Source organism: Morus notabilis, unplaced genomic scaffold (assembly GCF_000414095.1).
Source record: "Morus notabilis unplaced genomic scaffold, ASM41409v2 Scaffold1404, whole genome shotgun sequence".
NCBI lineage: Eukaryota > Viridiplantae > Streptophyta > Magnoliopsida > Rosales > Moraceae > Morus > Morus notabilis.
Window position 1 is genome coordinate 5,329 of NW_010361280.1, and position 22,172 is coordinate 27,500.

At 33.4% G+C, this 22,172-nt stretch overlaps 1 protein-coding gene across 1 annotated transcript; it reads left to right on the forward strand.

The window, feature by feature from the left end:
- Positions 1-2,519: 2,519 nt before the first annotated feature.
- On the forward strand, positions 2,520-3,007 carry LOC21392947 (transcription repressor MYB5). Its single transcript, XM_010099098.1, has 2 exons — positions 2,520-2,836; positions 2,935-3,007. Exons 1-2 carry the CDS (start codon positions 2,520-2,522, stop codon positions 3,005-3,007), a joined length of 390 nt encoding a protein of 129 aa, XP_010097400.1.
- The last annotated feature ends 19,165 nt before the right edge of the window (positions 3,008-22,172 follow it).

Sequence of the window (22,172 nt, forward strand, 5' to 3'; positions counted from 1 at the left end):
CGGGTCAGGTCGGGTAGATCGGGAAACGGTAAAAAAAATATCCGCTGGGGTCAGGTTGCATTCAAAATTCGGGCTAATGGTCACATAAAATTCGGGTCGGGTCGGGTAAAAATTCAAAAAACTAGCCGTTTTTTTTTTTTTTGTTTTCGGGCTTCGAGTTACGCGGGAAAATTGAAAAAAAATTCCGGCGGACAGCGGTCACAGCTTCTCCACCAGCGCCGGCCTGTCGGGGTTGGTTTTTCCTCAGGCTGCCCGACCCCGAGCCCAGCAAAAATCGACAGACGGGCGGCGAATGGTGCCTGCCCACCGAGCCTGAAAATTTTCAGACTTCGGGCAAGCCCACCGCCCGAACTTACAGCACTAATCACATCTATGTATGGCACTTTTGTCGCAATAGTTGTTGCAACAAATCCGGTAACATTTAGGTTACATTTTGGTTCTTGTTTGAATTTTGAGGGAAAATAAGAAAAATGAAAAATATTGTAGATTTTTTTTTTTTTTTTTTTTTTTTTTTTTTTTTTTTTTTTTTTTGCGTTTAGCTCTCATGACTCCTAATTTGAGTTGAATTTTATACTCCTAAGATGAAACACCCAATCTCAAATTAAAAAAAAAAAAATTTAAAAAGACGAAGAAGAAGAAAGATTCTTAATTTTTTTCAGAAAAATAAAAGCTAAAAATTAGATTGCTGACAAAGAGGACTCAGAGTTGTAACAACGTCAATCGAAATATTAATGTTGATGTTGGTCGTTATTAAAAATTGAAATATTAAAAAGATCTAAAGATAAGCTAAACTTCTTCGGCCAAAAAATATAAGTTAATAGAAAGAAAACAAAAGAAAAAAGAACGAAAAAAGAAGAAACAATACTCTTCTCTCAAAACAAAATATCCAACAAACTATTCAGAGAATTCCAAAAATAAAAATGATGTCTCAGGACATCAATACTCATTTTTATTTTATAATAGTATATTATATAATATATATATATACAATATTATAAAAATTTAAAAAATATTTTTTTTTCGGACCACTCGGGCGGGCTCGGGCAGCCAAACACAGGCCCGCGGCCCATATGGGCCTTCTTATGGGCGGGCGGCCCAAAAAAATCGCGCCAGGCGGGTTCGGGCTCAGGCAAAAAATTGAATTTTTAAGGCGGTTGTGGATGGCCCATCCAAAGTTCTAACACTGGATCTTATAGATCTTTCACAAACAAACATGTAACTTTGTAGATGCAATATTTTCAGATGCATCTAAGGGACTAGGATTTTCCTAGCTTTTCTTTTTTTTTTTTTTTGCTTAAGGAGGGATGGATAAAGCTTCTATTATTTCATCACTAAGTACACCAAAAATTAATTTCAAATGAGGTCACCCCCCAAAATTCAGTGCAAAGGGAGTTTAGAGAAACGGAAGATAAGTTTTTTTTATTATTATCATTATTTTTTTTTTAATGAAGTGAGATAAGCTCAATCTAGAGCTATAGAAAAATGCAAAATATCAAAGTGTAGGAGAAAACACACATCAATATCTTCTATTGTAACCTCTTCTATTGTAATTTCTCCTAAAAATAAATAGAAAAATGAGAGTGATGTAGTCACATGGTCTTTTTAGTTGAATTTCTATTAAAAACAAACAAGATAAATCTTTAAAAAAAAATAAATAAGATAAAAACCACATGTCCACATTTAACCACCGTTTTTGCAATATGATTTTAATATAAATTCTTATAAAACGGCTTCTTAAATAAGACAAAGATAAAGTGAAAATGACCTCAAAATTCAGGGCCACTAATGAGATTAATCCAAAAAAAGAAGAAAAAATATAATGTCCTTATGTCATATGAGAAGTGGGAAATATAATTCACCAACCATATGTCATAATCTCAAACAAAAGCATTTGTTTCCAAATTTATTATTCAACAAATTATGTGTAATCACAATTATATGGTAGGGTTGCATAGCAACCCTATACTATTAGATATACCGTAACAAAAAAAAAAAAAAAAAAATATTTAATTTTTAAATATTTTTTTTTTTTTAATGCTCGGTAAAGAGAGTAATTTGAATTCTGCAGCTGAAAATGTGTAGTCAAGACTCAAATGTGGGTTTACACCCTATGGTTACAATTATAAAATATGGATTTTTTTTTTTTTAAAGGCTTAATGTCTAAGAGCTTGTGCGCCATCGCATTTTTTCTAGACCTACTAATGCTACAAAAGTTTCCTATACAAAAATATTTTCTTTTCCCATTCTGGCCACGACTGAAAACAAGTGTTCCCTTAAAATATATATATATATATATATATACATATAGCTATATACCTATTTTCTTTTTCTTTTATCTTTACGTCTTGGCAGCAAATAATACATCATTACTTTTAATCATGATGATGATCATGATCACCACCATCATCACCATCCAAATTAACCCTCGAAGCTTTCTCTTATACTTATCTGCACATAAACACATTGAGTTTACAAACAAAAAATTAAAAAGAAGACAAAGATCAAAGAGAGATCAGATCATGATCAGGAACCCATCTTCATTTGGACATAATTCTTTCAGCAGCAGCAAGCAGAAAAGCAAAACGCCATGTGGCAGGAAAGTAAGCATAAAGAAAGGTCCATGGACTCCGGAAGAAGATGAGGTTTTAGCAACCTACATCAAAAGACATGGAGAAGGGCACTGGCGAACCCTCCCGGAGCACGCCGGTTTGCTCCGCTGCGGGAAGAGCTGCCGCCTCCGCTGGGTGAACTATCTCCACCCCTCCATCAAGCGCGGCCCCATCGCGCCTGATGAGGAGGATCTTATCCTCCGCCTTCATCGCCTCCTTGGAAATAGGTATATATAATACATACTCTACACATACGTATTTTCTTTTTTCTAGACAGTTTTCATGAAAACCCTAATATTAATTGATAGATCTTGTTGAATCTAAGGTGGTCTTTGATAGCTGGGAGAATTCCAGGGCGTACGGATAACGAGATCAAGAATTACTGGAATAGATCATAAACCTAATTCTAACCCTAGTTGCTCAAAAGTAATCCATAACTGTTCTGCCACTTTAACAGTATTTCCTAATATTAATCCAAACCCTAACCCTAATTACTCCCAATTAACTACTCCAGCGGATGAAAATATTTGAGCTAATTTGTCAGCTGAAGGTTTGATCATGGAGAAATCTGATCATGATCATCAGAGAAAGGAGGAGGATCATAACGAGGATGCGACATTCTCATCGTTTTTCGATTCTATAATCGACTGCGACAATAATTATGAGTTTGTTAATTACCAAGGTCAAGTAGAGCAATCTAATCATCATTGGGAAGCTGATGAACTCGCATATGCAATGGAAACCTTAGATGGAGCTGAAGAAAACATGGCGGTAATCTTTGATAATCACTCCTTAATATGATATTCTTAAAATGAAAACCTTATATGGTGTGTTTTTATTTATGCATTATACTATTGATTAATCATATATATGTGTAGTTCAATGGATTAATATTTGGTTTGATTGTTATAATAGAGAATCTAAGGTTATATTCATACATATATGTAAGTAGTTCTGATCTTATTTCCCTTTTTAACCAAACGATGTATTATCATCTTTAATGTGCGAGTTTCTTATAAGTCATGATCTCTGTTGTTTATTTTGGTTTTTTTTCCGTAATAGTACATGCTTCATATACTAGAAACTTAAATCAAAAGAAAACCACATTTTTGCTAATATTTCTAATGATGAACAGATAATTAGATGGTATATAATAGAGGAAAAGAGATAGATATCCCCTAGACTATATGAGTCTGAATTTTTACTCTTTACTCTTGATTAATATCATTTTTAGTCAAATAAATATATTAGTCAAAAGGATATTAATTAAGAGTAAATGGTAAAACTCTGGACTTGTGCACTCTAAGGACAAGTATAGCAATTTTCTCTATATAATATTTTAGAGCCTTACTTCCTTTCTCCTTGCAAGAAAAAAAGAAAATAATTTGATGCAAAAGATAATGGTTTGTAAATCTAACAGAGAGTAGTAGATGTGTGCTTAATGGAAGTAATGTCACGCCTACTAATTGTACTGAAGGTAATATTGATTCCAATTATTAATTTCTGCTAGATTCAATTTAGATGGTTGGGATTTTACTCGCTAGAGCTATAAATAATTATATTCTCTCTCAATTTCCAAGTATCTCTGAAATTAGAGTTCATATGCCTTGGGTCTTTGATCTCGTATTTGATAATTATGATGACACACACACACACACACACACACACACACACACACATATATATATATATATATATATGTATATATCAGAAAGGTTTTGTAATTCGTTACCATAAATTTTAAATAATTGTTTTTTTTTTTGTTGGAAAATAAAATTGATAGTTTTAATCCTTAAAACTTCAAATTTTGGTAACTTATACTGATCATGTATTACGTACATAAACATAATCGCCAAAATAATAAACTAGTGAACATCGATGTCAACTAAACATTCTCATACCTTTTTTTCTTAAGGAAATGAGGCAATTTCATTTCCGAAAGTTTCCCTCAACTGCAAAAATTACAACTTTTTTCCCTAAACTCTCAATAGTATATAAAATATGTCAACATAATTTACGTCATTTCTTTCTTGAACATCAGATTAGATGCAAATTAGCATGCATGTGAAATATATTACATATATATATATATACAGGAAAAAAAATCTGTGTATAGTTTTCATAAAAAATCTGCGTTTTTGCCTAATACCCTTTTGTTTAATGACATGATCAGGGAGAGGGTTGGGAGGACTTTTTGATAGAGTTACTCCGATGGAGGACTTTTTGATAGGGTTAGTCCGATTTTCATCGGGTGAGTTGATTGGGTTTTTGACCCACTCACTTCGCCGATGTTCATCTCTAATGTTTACTATTGAGGTATTGCTTTCTCTAGTTTTCTAAACACTTCAAACTAGAGCTTATTGATTCTTACAAAAAATAATAAGAATAATGACAAAGTATGATATAACATAATCTTTTTGAAATATTTTAGAAATAAAAAAAATTAAATAGTAATTATAATAATACAATTCACTTTTTATACTATGAAATGACGTTGTAATTATTAATTCAATAAGTAATTAATAGTGTCCTGCCTGACAATTGATAATGATCTTAGAACCGTTTAGTAAGAATCAAGGGATGAAGGCAATCATAGATCATTGAAGTACTTATGACATGTATTTGATAGCAGACCCCACCGTCTACTTTTACAAGCTTCTTTTTTTTTTTGGTTAGAAATTAGAATACAAGAAGTCCAAAAATATATCCATCGAAAAGTTTCGAAAAAAAAAAAATCCATCGAAACAATTCCTCTCCCAGTGCGAGCCTCAGCCCTGTAACAATGACGGACCTAAAAATATATTTTGATGAGACAACTAAATTGCCATTTGTCATCCACATTTTCTTTACAACTTGAATGTTATATATTGCAAAACAAAACAAAAAATAAAAAGAATCTGTTTGGTATGAATAAAAAGTGGAAGAAAATAAAACATTGGATAGGATGGAAATTTATAAGTCGAGATATTTGGTAGGAAGAAATTAACTAATACAATTATATTGTTCCATAATATATAGTTTTTCTATCCTTTTGATTTCACTTTCAATATCAAATAAGAGATGGTAAATTCATTTTCTTTCCTTCATATCATATCAAATAACTCATGAGAAAACTAAAATCTTTTCTTTCCTCTATATCTTATAATTTCTAACCTTTATAGTTTTTCATTCTCTCTTATCTTCTTTCATTCTCTCTTATCTTCTTTCATTCTTACCCTTATAGTTTATTATTAACTAATGACAACTTTATATTCATAACAAAACTTTTTTGTAATTAAATGATAATCCCAACTTTACCATAATTTTCTACTAATAATACTTTTTTTAATTGTCAGCATTATGTATATATTGGTGAACTTTTTGTGACTACAGGCTTTTTTTAGGATGAGCACTGGGAGTACTTATTCTCACCAAAATAAAACTATTAATTGTCTACTATTAAAACGTTTTTTAAACTTTTTCTTTTCATTGGTTTATGACGGGAGTACGTGGTTAGAAAATAATTGTGTTTACCAATAAACTTTCTCACTTTATCATAATGATTAAGTTGTGACGACTACTACTTTTTCTAGTAGAAATATTTTATAGTATATTTCACTTCACTTATTCCTAATTTTAACATTGAAACTTTAATTATTAAATCAGCTCATGAAATGTTCACACATTAATCTTATTAATATGGTATATTCAACATCTTGAAAAAACATACTATCAGTAATATATATCCCTATGAAAAATTCTTCTGATCAGTTTTCCTTCATCATTTGTTTTGATCCTAAATGACTTAGCACTTACATTCCAATACTATATGTTAATTAGGATCAAATTGAGTTTTGTTTTTCTTTTTTGGGGGGTACAAGGCAGGATAAAACTGAGTTAATGGCCCAAACAAGTTGAAAACACTTGTACGTGCACCAAAGTTCTGGTCAGTTCAAGTATGACGGCAAGAAAAACATGTTTTGGTAAAAAATTAATTTAGTAAAAGTTTAAGAAAATTGTCATTTTTAAGAAGAATCACGTGTTTTGGTGATAGTGTCACAATCAGTGTTGCAACACCACTTGTGATATCGGAATAAAAACATACCTTTCATTAGTAAACAGTTCTAAGATCATTATCAATTGTCAGGCAGGACACTATTAATTACTTATTAAATTAATAATTACAACGTAATTTCATAGTATAAAAAGTGAATTTTATTATTATAATTACTATTTAATTTTTGTTATTTCTAAAATATTTCCAAAAGATTATATATGTTATATCATAATTTGTCTTTTTTTTTTTACAAGAATCAATAAGCTCCAGTTTGAAGTGTTTAGAAAACTAGAGAAAGTAATACCTCAATAGAAAACATTAGAGATGAACATCGACGAATTGAGTGGGTTTTTGAGATCTTACAACCCAATCAACTCACCCTATCAAAAAGTCCTCCCCGACCCCCTCCCTCATGTCATTAGACAAAAGGGTATTAGGCAAAAACGCTCAAACACTTAATTTAGAAAATTGCTACGTTATTTATGGCTTTAGGAAAAACGACTAGAAAAAAAAAATGTTTAGGTGGATAATATATATATATATATATATATATATGTTGACTTAATTTATACTTATGAAGGCAGAAGTAGTTAAAAGGAGTGCCCATAAAGAATCAATATGTTGGAAAGAAAGGTAGCTAGGTCTATAATTGTCTAACAAAAATGGGTGGTCAAATTGATGGGCTACGACTACGAGATTACTTATAAGCCAGGCTGTGAGAACTCCGCCGTCAATGCGCTCTCTCGCAAACCCGGCAGCTCAACCCTTAACCAATTGTTTGTGCCGCAGGTAGATTTATGGGAAGACATTAAAAAGGCTTCGGAAAAAGATGCATATGTCACTTGAATAGGCCAAATAGCCAAAGACAAGCCCGAAGGCCCATACAAATGGCGCAATGGCCTGGTCCTTTACAAGAATCGGGTAGTGGTACCACAAGAGCCCCTCATCTGCAATAAATTATTGGAAGAATTCCACAGTAGCAAACCAGCGGGCCACTCTGGAGTACTAAGGACTTACAAGCGCCTAGCCCAAAAATTTTATTGGCCCCAGATGTTCAAGGCTGTCTACACCTTCGTCACAGGATGCGCCATTTTCCAAAAAATCAAGACACAAGGCCTTGCCACCGCAGGTCTTCTCCAGCCTCTTAGACTACATAAGTATGGATTTTTACTTTTTATTTTTAATTAATATCATTTTTAGTCAAATAAATATATTAGTTAAAAGGATATTAATTAAGAATAAATAGTAAAACTCTGGACTCGTACACTCTAAGGATAAGTATAACAATTTTCTCTATATAATATTTTAGAGCCTTACTTCCTTTCTCCTTGCAAGAAAAAAAGAAAATAATTTGATGCAAAAGATAATATGGTTTGTAAATCTAACAGAGAGTGGTAGATGTGTGCTTAATGGAAGTAATATCATGCCTACTAATTGCACTGAAGGTATATCATGAGGAAGAAGGTAATATTGATTTACATTATTAATTTCTGCTACACTCAAATATGTCAATATAATTTACGTCATTTCTTTCTTGAACATCAGATTAGATGCACATTCGCATGCATGTGATATATATATATATATATATATATATATATATTATATAGGAATTGTCTCCGGTCAGGCACTTATAATTGTGCATGAATTATGTATATTTACAGGTAAATCGTGTATATTTAACATGAAATACAACAAATCAGCCAATATACATATTTTCATGCTATGTGTTCACTAATTGCTATAAAAAATACATGTTTTGAGTATTAATATACATTATTATTTCTTATAACTTAACATACACGATTTATATTTAAATATACACGATTTACATGTAAATATACACGATTGCACAATTATACAAGTGTCATGTAAATATACACAACTTACGTATAAATATACACAATTCGTACACAATTATACAAGTACCTGAGCAGAGACCTTACCTATATATATACACACAGAGGAAAAAAATATATATGTATAGTTTTCATGACAATAGAGATGAAAATGGGAAAGGAAATGTACTATATAAAAGCATATATATAATTCACACACACAAAGGGATCTTTTTTCTTTCTTTTTCTTTTTTTTTTTCTTTCTGATCAATATGATCATACATGTTGTATATGGAGCAAATAGACTAACCTTGTGGATGAAGATATATTGAAGCCCCTCCAATGTGTATAGTATATCGCGCAGCTCTTCGTGTGTGTGTGTACATATATGTAGGAATTAGGAAATAAATAAGTACACGGCCTTGCCTTGTTGGGTTAAGACTGCGCCAAGCCCATTGTCGGAAGCATCGGTTTCAATAGTGAAAGAGTCATGGAAATTTGGCATCGCCATCGTGGGTGTCATGGTCATTGCGTGTTTAAGGGCGAGGAAGGCCGCCTCAGCCTCTTCATTTCACCGGAATTGACCTTTCTTGAGAAGGTTAATGAGTGGTCAGGCGATAATGCCATAGTTCTTGACGAACTTCCTATAATAACTTGTAAAACCCAAAAAACCACGCAATTCTGAAATAGTAGCAGGTCATGGCCATGCCACCATGGTTGCAATTTTGTTATCATCCACCTTGACTCCTTGGTGGGTGACAATATGCCCTAAATATTCCAGCTTTTGTTGTCCAAAGACGCATTTGCTAAGTTTGGCGAAGAATTTGTGTTGCCGTAGTATCTCCATGGTCTGTCTTACATGAATTAAATGCTCGCTCCAAGTGGGACTATAAACCAATATATCATCAAAGAAAACTAGTATAAATTTTCTAAGATGAGGGCGTAATATAGTGTTCATAACAGCTTGAAAAGTAGAGGGGGCATTGCAGAGGCCGAGTGACATATGCATCTTTTTCCGAAGCCTTTTTAATATGAGGGCGAAATATAGTGTTCATAACAGCTTGAAAAGTAGAGGGGGCATTGCAGAGGCCAAACGGCATTATCAAATATTCATAATGTCCGTTATGAGTACGGAATGCAGTCTTAGGAATATCAGAGGGGTTAACTCTTACTTGGTGATATATGGCTCGCAAATCCAATTTAGTGAAATAAGACGCACCGTAGAGTTCGTCGAGCATGTCGTCTACCGTTGGTATTGGAAAGCGGTCCTTGATGGTGACTGCGTTGAGTGTACGATAATCCATGCAAAAACGCCAACTCCCGTCTTTTTTCTTCACTAAACTGGTGAGGAGAATGGGCCAGTGCTTGGTCGGATAAGGTCTGAGTCTAACATCTCTTGGACTTGCTTTTCAATTTTGACTTTCTGAAAATGGGCATAGTGGTATGGTCTCATATTAATGGGCTCGGTGCCTTCTTTAAGCCCAATACAGTGATCAATTTCACGCACCGGTGGCAAGCTAGAAGGTTCCTGAAATACATCGTGATAATCATCCAGCAATCCTTGCATGTCTTGCTGCCTTGCTAAGTGTGACACGTCTTAGTTGGTTGCATCTGTGGTGGCCTGAAAGCAAACAGCAAACTAATCTTGGCCTTGGCGAATTTCTTTTGAAATTTCATGAAGTGATGCCTCCTGGATAGCTCGACTCCCCAGTCCTTGAAGTTTTTGAGCCTGGTTTTCCCATGTGAAGTCCATGATGAGTTGTTTCCAGTTACATACCACCGAGCCTAGCGTCTCCAACCATTGGACTCCCAGCACAAGATCAAGTCCTGACAATGGCAGAGAAAAAAAAGTGAGGTAGAACTCAACTCCTTGTAACTCGATCAACACCTTATCAAAACGTCCTTGGCACTTCAATCGCTCCCCATTGGCCACTCGCACAGTGAAGGCTTCCGTTGGTACCACCGGTAACTTGAGCATGTTAGCTAAGCGATTGCTAATAAAATTATGTGTCGACCCGCTGTCAATTAACGCTGTTGCTTCATACGGGCCAATCTTGGCCATCATCAACATTGTTCGAGGTGCAGTCCACCCTGTTAATGCATGGAGTGTAATCTCCGGCTCTGGTTCTTGTTCTGGGGCTTCACCTTGCTCCTCCTGTCGTTGGTCCGTGACTTATTCGCAGACAATCTGGCTAGCATCGGTGTAGCCTTCCAGCAACAGCAACTGCGGTCGTTGACATCGATGTCCGGGCGTGAAGCGTTCGTTGCAATGGAAGCACAGTCCTTGTGCTCGACGCCTCTGCATTTCTTCCCATGTAAGTCGTCTGACCGGTGCAGCAGCTAAATTAGGAGCCATTCTAGCTTGTTGCGGCAGAGCTGGGAGTGCTTTCGCAGGTGGTGGAGGTCGCATGAATCTCTGTTGTCTAGAGAGTTGCTCATCCCGCATCCTCGCCAAGCTAATGGCGTCTTTCAACGTTCTCTGTTTAAACATCCAGATTCCGTCCGCGATTTCCCGTTTGAGTCCCCCCATGAAAGTACCCACCAAGGCTTTTTGTGCCCAGCCATGCACACGGTTACCCAGCCTTTCGAACTCCTACTGGTAATCGCGTAAGGTGCCCATCTGCCGAACGCGAGAGGGAGCTTCATCGAAATCTTCTCCCTCCGTAGGTCCAAATCGTGCCCATAATTCTTCCTCGAAGACGATCCATGACACTTCCTTGCCTTCTTCCCTGTACGTCCTCCGGAGCCATCGCCACCACTGATTTGCTTCACCCTCAAGGTGAAAAGAAGCCAGCGACACCTTATAAGATTCTAGCGTTCCCTGAAACTCAAAAAATTGGTCCACTTTCGTGAACCATTCCGTCGGGTGTTCACCGGAATATTTGGGGAACTCCAGCCGAGTTTTTCTAGAGGGGATGATTGGGATGCTGCCCTCGGTTTCTTCTCTGTGGAAACGTGGTGGAACTTCTCGCTCACGGTTGTTATGGCTAGACGAGGCATTGTTCAAAAGTAAAGCATCTGAAAGCTTTTGGATAGTGGCCTCCAGATGGTAGAACTTATCTGCAATTCCCAGCCCCATCTGCTGCAATCCATCCTGGACGCCACCGAGTCCTGCTTCCAAGGCTTCAATTCGCTCCTTGTTACTGGCCATAATAACGCAACTCTGATACCAGTTGATGGTCCCAGTGAAAGCTTGTAAAGATACTCTATTTCGGGTAAGAGTAAAACCGCAAGAATACTATGGATAATTTGCTTGATGCCTTTGTTCAGAATAACAGCTTCTTAAATAATTCGTACATCAACAGATTACTGCAACTCAAGCAACTCTTAACAATGGTAAAATAAACAACAAAAAGTAAATAACTAACACAACAGCCAATTCAAACTCATGCAACGTGCAAAACCAAATTGCTATGGACTCGGTCAGCTTCCTTCCCATCCCGTAGACTTGGTCTTCATCCTCATGCACTCCCATAATATTTGGGATTCTTCCTGAACTGCCTGCGGGATCTTCGTAGCTCATCATGACTACACATTATCAGGTGCAGAATTCAAATTACTCTCTTTACCGAGCATTAAAAAAAACAAACATATTGAATTTATAGATATATGTCTTTTTTTTTTTTTTTTGTTACGGTATACCTAATAGTATAGGGTTGCCATGCAACCCTACCATATAATTGTGATTACACATAAGTTGTTGAATAATAGATTTGGAAATAAGTGCTTTTGTTTGAGATTATGACATGGTTGGTGAATTATATTTCCCACTTCTCATATGACATAAGGAAATTATATTTTTTTCTTCTTTTTTTTGGATTAATCTCAGAATTTTGAGATCATTTTCATTTTGCCTCCTAAACTTTGAAAATTATCATTTTGCCTCATGAATTTTGAGCTCTGTATATATGTAAATATATATAGAGATTCCTTTATGCGATGACAGTGAGGCATTTATTAGATGGATTTCTTTTTCTTTTTGTTTTTTTTTTTTTTTTGTTTTTTGCCCTTTCTAGGGACATTTATCACGATATATATCTAATTAGAAAGTGATTAAAATATTGAAATGTCATCTTCTAAATTTCAATTTATTAATTGATCCTTGGAATATTATGACACTAATTGTTCCGTGATTATGCTCCTTGACGGTTCTTATATATATATATATATTGTTTTCTATATGTATCCCAACTTAAAAGTAGATTAATTAATGTTCCATTGGTTATACTTTTCTTTGGTTATGCAATATTGATAATTTAACACGAAAATTGAAGTCGTGTGTTGAGGAAATTTTGACGATTAATTATGCAAAATCTAGTATCAGAATCACGAATTACAAGTTTTTTTACTGATATTTTTATTCTATCTAGCTATTGAAACTTTGGTTTGATAAATACTCGGTCTCAAATTTTATTTTCATTATTTCCTCACAGAATTAATAAACTATTGTCTCTACCATATTATATAAACATATGCATCATGTATATATAATATGTTTTCAATTGTCTTGTGAACTCTTGAAATAAAGTTGTATGCCAGAAAATAAAATAAAATATAATATAATCAACCGGCAATATTTCAGATTCCCAGCTCATAAAGAGTACCAACCTGCTAAATTTCATAGTATCCTATGTATAATTATGAATATTAATTTAACACATGTATAATATTTTAGTGTAGTACTAATTGTAATACAATAATAAGATACAAGGCTATACAAACAAAACACTACGAGGCACTGCTATCAAACACGAGTGTCGAAGCTCTTATTATGATATAATTATCCAACCTAAACTACATCCTTTAATAAGGCTCACAATTAGTAATATATACTCTTTTTCATAACTAAAATCTTCTAGCAAGGTTTCTTTTTCTTTTTTTTTTCAGGAAAATAAAAAAACTTAGAGATGTCTACGAATGATAATTTGAACTAAATTAAATATCAACGTTGTAGACAGAGCGATGTGGAATTATTACTATGCTAATTAAGCTTCTAAAAGCAACTTGTTGCTTACTATACAAATTGACTATTTTTTATATCCTTTTGTATCAAACTTTTTCCGGAATTAATACATCCGTACTAGCACATGATATTACTTAATCATTTCTAGGCCTTATTATATATTTTAATCTTACAGTACGGAGCCCACATCAGAGCGTGCCAAGTATGTTTTCCAGTGAATCATCACTATCGTCATATTTAATTTTAAAAATAAAATAGCATGAAAAACATATGCAGCTACAAAAGCAGGAATGGGTCAGGAATGGGTATTAGTTAATTGATTGAGGAATTGTTTTTTACCATTCGAGTTGAGATATGACTTTATATTAAAATTTTTAACTGTAATAAAAAAATTAGATGTGACTTTTTATAAGAATTTTTCACTGTAACAAAACTTGAATTGAAAACTCGAATTGTTCGTTATTATAATTAATCATTTCTAGGCCTTATTATATATTTTAATCTTACCATACCGAACCCACATCGGTCAAGTATGGTCAAGTATAGCGTGCTAAGTATGTTTTCCAGTTAATCATCACTATCATCATATTTAACTTTAAAAATAAAATAGCATGAACAACATGCGGCTACAAAAGTAGGGAGGGTTATTAGTTAATTGATTGATTATACCCATACAATTGCTATCTCTCTTGTTAAGTAGGTTAATTATCTATTTATCTGCGTATAGATTCGAGGTTTCCTTAATTTGATTATTTATAGATATAAGCAAAGAGAAAGAGTGGAATAAACCTCTTATACTGAAATTTTGTGATGGCTTTGCTATCTCTTTTCTTAGTTTTCTCTATTCTGGCCCCATATGTAACCAGAAGGTGTAAGATTTTCCACTTTACGACTTTCACGTCTTATTTATTTGCTTTTGATATGTATCATAAATGATCTATAATAACATGAAGCTGGTAGAGGTATCAAAATTACAAGAGATTTAATTATAAGAGTGAAATTATTATAGTACTCCTCTAATTTAATTTAATTTTAATCATCATTCTAATTTAATTTAATTTTAACCACCATTATTAACAAGTTCCGTTTTAGTTTTACCATGTGTTATGAAACTTGTTTTTTTCTTTCTTTTTTTCATGGTGAGTATTCTTTTTCTTACATATAAAATAAAGAGTCAGATTGACTTGAGTCTTGACATTGAAACAAGAAAACAAGAAATATTGAATAGAATAATATTGCTAATTTATTTTGCTCTATCAAGTTAAACGCATACTTGATAGAATACAGTAACAAACCTTTGTTTTTATAAAATACATAATGCACACATATATGGATAGATCATCACAAGTTGCTAACCTCCAGTGCAAGTGGACGAGCTTCTAGGGCCCACCAGGGGAAAAGCCAGTTTATCACTTATTCATATTGAAAAAAACATTGGTAATTAGTTACGACTCAAACTGTATAATAAAGTTTTATTAGTTGGCAACGCTCAGAGCCCTACTAATGCTAATCAACACAACTAATTATAAAAAGTAGGTCTCATCTATTGACCTCATGTTGAGAGTCACCTGGCTAATTTAAAATTAGTTGTGTTGTTTAGTATGGTAGTGTCTCAAGTACTTTTTTAATTTATATATATTATTATTTTACGAAAAAACTTCGATGAGAGATCTAACCTCTAAAATAGGAGTTATTTTATAAGTTCTAAACCCTGCATTAGAAAAGAGCTTAGCCCACTCTGTCTCCTTCCTCTCTTGGCCACAGACTAACACCATCATCAACGTATTAAAGAAGAGGTGAGTTTCGTACCACTAATGATCATGATCATGAGCATGATGATCATGACCATCAAAAAGAACACCTAACGTAAAGATTGATATGAAAAATAATTTGTCTAGACGTGTGTGGGTAAGGAAATCTAATTTGGGGTCTCATAAAGCTTATACTTCTTTCGAAGCATGCACTAATGATTGTGGTGTAGTGATGGTGGTTGCACTAAGCGATTGATAGGTGTTAAGGATAAGATTCAGAAATTGCTACGTTCAGGTGGAGTAAGACACAGAGAAGATTCAGGGGGAGTGAGCTACAGAGATCAATGCGTTCGTAAATATCTAGTACGAAGTGTTGCACTGAGTGTTCCAACAAGTGTTACAACATCATCTGTGACATCAGCTGCTGAAGACGGTTCTAGGGTGTGAATTTTTTTTTATTTTTTTGTCTTTGGCGTATCTTTGACAAAAAGGGGGAGAACAATGCAATTTTATATGTTTTTGTCGTTTTTGAATTTTTTAGGATCTCTTGTTAGTTTTTCCAAAAAATGCCAAAGGGGAAGATTGTTAGGTATTTTTATTAGTTGGCAATTTATTGGCAATCTTGTAAAAATTCAAAAAATAGGTTCAAGAAAATTTCGTATTGCAGAAGAAGATTCATAATCAGATTTGAAGTTAAAGTTGCAAATTTTGTTGAGTTGAGATTTGAAGAGATAAGGATAAAACCTTGGTTAAAGGAAGAAAAGACATTGGTTGAGATTTGGAGAGATAAGGATAAGACCCTAGTCAAAGGAAGATAAGGCATTGGTTATTTGAATTTAAATGGGAGATAAAGCTTACATAGAGATCAAGTTGTTTCAGATTTGAATTCTTGGCTTAATCCGATTATTGTTTGGAGTTGTTCAAAATTGGAGCTTGCGGATAACGTTTACAAAAGAATATTTAAAATCAAATCAAGCTTGATGTATTATGTGAAGCATGGGAGGTTTGCATGTGATAAACATATATTGTTAATGTTGGAAGTGAAAGGAGCTTGGAGAAGAAGGCCACGGGTGAGGTAAGATATATTGGGTTATGTGCTATAATGGTGATGGTGGATGAGAAGGTTAAATCTGAATTCAAAGTTTAAAAGGATAATTAATTCGAATTTGATAGTTTGATGCATAATTCGAATTGGAGATTAAGAAGATAATGTGAAGATATTTTGTAGTCTATCTAGGAGAGAGAATCATGGAGATAATAGAGATCTTATCGAGAGTGGATTTGAATGAGATTCTCTTCACTTTATTTAAAGGCTTTTTTTCAGAGCATATGTGTGTACGAATATAATAGAATAACTCCAGGGAAAAGTCTGTGAATTTGAGAGCTTATTACTGAGAAAATATTCAGAGAGACGTCAGTGAGTTTTTATGAGTTATTGAGATCGTCCTTCGGGAGAGAGATTTGTTACTTTCGGGAGGAAGCTCTGTCAGTCAAAGGGAGTTCGTCAGGTGAATAGAAGACGTGTGGTGCACGCTAAATAATCACTGTGGAGATTCGTCACAGCGGCGTCATTGTCTAGAAGGGAGTCCTTAAATGAATAAGTCCGTCCAGTGTCTGTAATTTCTAGAACATAGTGAACTGTTTATTGTCTGGGCGTGGCCCGCAGATGTAGGTGTGCACACCAAACTGCGATATCATATTGTGTGTTCTTTTGATTTCTGCACTTTATTCTGCTCGAGCAACTATACGTAATTAACCCGGATCTTAATTAATTAAGCCGTGTTCGAGACAGTTTTCTAACATCATCGAGAACACCAGATGTAACATCAGATCTAACAATGTTGCTTTTTTACTTTTCTGAACCAATATATCTATTTAGTAAATCTTTTGCTCATTGCTTGATTAGGAAAGTTTGTAGGGTGTGGTTAAGTTTCTTTCTCTTTCTTTTCTATCCATGAACAGAGAAATTTTAATACATTATAATATATTCAGCTCAAATATGTGTTTTCATAACTTTTCCATGCTAGAAGCATTCATCTTTCCTATAGTATACACATTCTGGGGTGCTTATGTTGCTCATGCATCTTGCCCAGGAGTTGTACATAGATGGCAGTGAGGAAGTTTTGCTTACTCTTGATCTGCTTAATCGAATGGTATCCTTTAGCGAGGTAAAACATAGCCTTTCTTTTATGTTAATTTTAATTTTTTACTTTCATAATTTTAATTTTTTACTTTCAGCTTTGTTGTGGGCTTCGACAGATAAAACTTTATGGATTTTCGTTTGTCTCTGCTAGTGTTAAACTGGAAGGATGTATTGGGATTTAATTGTTTTGTTAGCTTTTAAGCCTTCTTTATGTTTTGTTTTTCCTTTTATGTTTTATTTTCATGTTTTTGCTTTAAGAGGATTCCTCATTCTCTTTCCTTTGTAATTGATTTTTTATAAGTGAAAAGGAAGTGTTCTAATATAGAAAATAATTTTTTTATACTTCAGTTTATACTGAAACTAATCATGTTTGCTCATACTAATTGGACAAGTCTTGGTTGTGAGATGCTTTAATTAATGTGTCCCCCGTTTTATGAGTTCTCATCTATTTGATTTATTTGTGCTTATGGATTTGACGCTCTTACCTTCTACTAGTTGCCTAGAAATTTTTTTTGGATTTTTGATTTTTTTTTATTTAGCATGATTTCATTTGTTATTTTGTTGCCTTTTGTTATTTCCTACAGGTCAATAGATACTTTGTTCAGTTGTTGAATGGAGTTTTGCTAAAGTTGGAGCACAAAATGAATGAAGATTTTTTAAACTTCCAACTTATGAAAAAATTGACGACTAGTCACATTCCCTCTAATAGCTAGCTAGCTTTTGGTTCTTTCGCTTTCTAGAATTGCTCCGAACGTCATATATTGTGAACAAATAGTTGGCAAGTAGAAAACCGTAGTATAGATTGATTACTTTCCTTATTGTATGGATTAGTGAATTATATAGTGAAGGTGGTATTTGACTATTTGGTGTACTTTTAAAATTTAGCATCATATATAATAGCATATTAGTGCATTATTCACTTGAAGTTCTAATTTTAATACGTGAAATAGTTGTCAAATGATTTTTTGCTATAAGCAATTCAAATAGTTACCCAAGATGCATGGACACTTGTATATTGATTTTAAAATTTAAACGATACTTGATAGCCATTAAAAACTGCAATAAAAACTAAAACATAGTTAGTTAGAAAAACTATAGATGTGCTTTCTACAGCGTTTTAAACAGTAATTAAAAAACGCTATAATAGCTATGGACTTTTAATAGCGTCGGTTAAATTAGCATTGTAAAACGCTATATTAATGGTTTAATAGCATTTTTCGTCATTGAAGAGGATTTTTCTTGTAGTGCTAGAAACTTCAGTTCGATAGAAAAGACGAAACCGTCCAAACAAAAAACAAAGAAGAAATAAGAAACCAAGGGCAAAACAGTAAAAGCGAAAGTCAGGGGACACGAAAATTTCTCAAAATTAAGGGAGAAAAAAGACAGGGCATTGTTCAAAGAATAGTAAACTCGGTGCCTTCTATGGTATATAGTATAATTTGAGGGGAGAAAAAAAAAAGAAATTTGTCTCATGCCAAACGCAGCCCTAGCAAAAACACAGAGGGAGGGAAAAAAGAGAAGCTTCCTTGGCTAAAAGCTAAGTGTATCTCAGGCCTCTAGTCACCAAAGTTTATTTACAAGCTCATCATTTGATGCTCAGTTTAGAGTGGGGTTTGTGCCATTCGTAAAGGAAGATGGTTGTCAGATCGAATCTAAAATAGAGATGGTATCATTGTTGGACTTTAGGCGTTTTTTAACTCATTGGTTATGGTCTCGACCTACCTTGTGGAGGTTGTGGTCTGCGAGAGATATAGAGCGCCTTGTAGTGCACACGTTGGTTATCGCCTTCGTGTGTTTACCAACCACGTGTCTTTTCTACCATTTTATTGCACTGGTTTTGTGTGGCCTTACTCTCTTTAGTGTTTTGATGTTCTAACTTGCGGATTGTTTTGTTTTCCATTTGTAATAACGGTACTGATTCTTATCTCGATTAGTTTAGGTTATTTTTTTTCATCCGCAAGATATGTTTATTTGCGATTTTTGTCTAGCCTTTGTACTATGAGTTTTTCAACATCAGTTGATCGAATTGTTCCCGTCAGTTGTAGAGGATCTGTTAAAGAGCCATGTGTGTGCTCGATTTTTTGTATACTTCTTTTGGTGATTTTCATTTGTGGAGTCGGGTACATGCTATTTTTCCTTGAGCTTCATTCGACTTTATTGATGGAACCAATTATTTGTAGTACCATATTTCCTAAGTAGAGGTTATGTATATGAATGCCTTTTTATATTTTTGAATATATCATCCATTTTGAAAAAATAACAAAGAATTTGATGAGATAATTAAAAACATGTTTCATTAAAAAAAAAAGAAAAAACTCAAGTAAGCAAGTAAGCAAGTGCAAAATCTCAAACCCCTCATTCGCCTTTCTATATAAAAAATGGTAAAGTCTCCAATCCGATATTAGATTAGAGCGGTACATGTATATGTTGGGAATGGTGTCCTACAAGCATGAGATGTGATATGATATTTATTATTTATTTAATAAAAGGGTTTATTCATCATTTTATGTGTATATATTTGTGAATATTTTATGGATATCAATGAAAATTCCATGATTATTTATGGGACCCTAAACATTGTATATAAGTGTTTTATGTGAGAGGATAATGTTTAAGGATAATAATCAAAAAGAGATGTTTGTAATGAATTTAATTAAAGTTTAGAATCTTTAATTAAAACATTATTAATACATGTCATTACCATTTAGAATAGAACGTTGTTATCCGCACTGTTAATATAGCGAGATATTGAATGAGTGTATTACACAAAATGAGATTATGGGGAACAGAGACACAGACACAATATGAATTTTTAATAATTTTCGTTAAGTATAAAAATTCTAATTAAGTCTACCGATGATCATATATAGAATGATCTTAATCCTGAGTTCTTAACAAACTCTTATTTATAGATTTGTGTCTTTTGATTTACTCCGTACATATTTGAACTTATAAGCCAAACCCCCTTTATTGATCTCCAAACAAAAACTCTCATCACACTAATAAAGATACCAGATTAAATGACAATTGAAAACTGATCTCCAAACAAAAACTCTCATCACACTAATAAAGATACCAGATTAAATGACAATTGAAAACTGATCTCCAAACAAAAACTCTCATCACACTAATAAAGATACCAGATTAAATGACAATTGAAAACTGATCTCCAAACAAAAACTCTCATCACACTAATAAAGATACCAGATTAAATGACAATTGAAAACTGATCTCCAAACAAAAACTCTCATCACACTAATAAAGATACCAGATTAAATGACAATTGAAAACTGATCTCCAAACAAAAACTCTCATCACACTAATAAAGATACCAGATTAAATGACAATTGAAAACTGATCTCCAAACAAAAACTCTCATCACACTAATAAAGATACCAGATTAAATGACAATTGAAAACTGATCTCCAAACAAAAACTCTCATCACACTAATAAAGATACCAGATTAAATGACAATTGAAAACTGATCTCCAAACAAAAACTCTCATCACACTAATAAAGATACCAGATTAAATGACAATTGAAAACTGATCTCCAAACAAAAACTCTCATCACACTAATAAAGATACCAGATTAAATGACAATTGAAAACTGATCTCCAAACAAAAACTCTCATCACACTAATAAAGATACCAGATTAAATGACAATTGAAAACTGATCTCCAAACAAAAACTCTCATCACACTAATAAAGATACCAGATTAAATGACAATTGAAAACTGATCTCCAAACAAAAACTCTCATCACACTAATAAAGATACCAGATTAAATGACAATTGAAAACTGATCTCCAAACAAAAACTCTCATCACACTAATAAAGATACCAGATTAAATGACAATTGAAAACTGATCTCCAAACAAAAACTCTCATCACACTAATAAAGATACCAGATTAAATGACAATTGAAAACTGATCTCCAAACAAAAACTCTCATCACACTAATAAAGATACCAGATTAAATGACAATTGAAAACTGATCTCCAAACAAAAACTCTCATCACACTAATAAAGATACCAGATTAAATGACAATTGAAAACTGATCTCCAAACAAAAACTCTCATCACACTAATAAAGATACCAGATTAAATGACAATTGAAAACTGATCTCCAAACAAAAACTCTCATCACACTAATAAAGATACCAGATTAAATGACAATTGAAAACTGATCTCCAAACAAAAACTCTCATCACACTAATAAAGATACCAGATTAAATGACAATTGAAAACTGATCTCCAAACAAAAACTCTCATCACACTAATAAAGATACCAGATTAAATGACAATTGAAAACTGATCTCCAAACAAAAACTCTCATCACACTAATAAAGATACCAGATTAAATGACAATTGAAAACTGATCTCCAAACAAAAACTCTCATCACACTAATAAAGATACCAGATTAAATGACAATTGAAAACTGATCTCCAAACAAAAACTCTCATCACACTAATAAAGATACCAGATTAAATGACAATTGAAAACTGATCTCCAAACAAAAACTCTCATCACACTAATAAAGATACCAGATTAAATGACAATTGAAAACTGATCTCCAAACAAAAACTCTCATCACACTAATAAAGATACCAGATTAAATGACAATTGAAAACTGATCTCCAAACAAAAACTCTCATCACACTAATAAAGATACCAGATTAAATGACAATTGAAAACTGATCTCCAAACAAAAACTCTCATCACACTAATAAAGATACCAGATTAAATGACAATTGAAAACTGATCTCCAAACAAAAACTCTCATCACACTAATAAAGATACCAGATTAAATGACAATTGAAAACTGATC

What these genes read in the sequence shown, in the direction of transcription:
- LOC21392947 (XM_010099098.1), top strand. Translation starts at nt 2,520, where the DNA reads ATGATCAGGAACCCATCTTCATTTGGACATAATTCTTTCAGCAGCAGC. An exon ending in CATCGCCTCCTTGGAAATAG is followed by an intron (nt 2,837 to 2,934) that starts GTATATATAATA and finishes GTTGAATCTAAG; the next exon opens with GTGGTCTTTGATAGCTGGGA.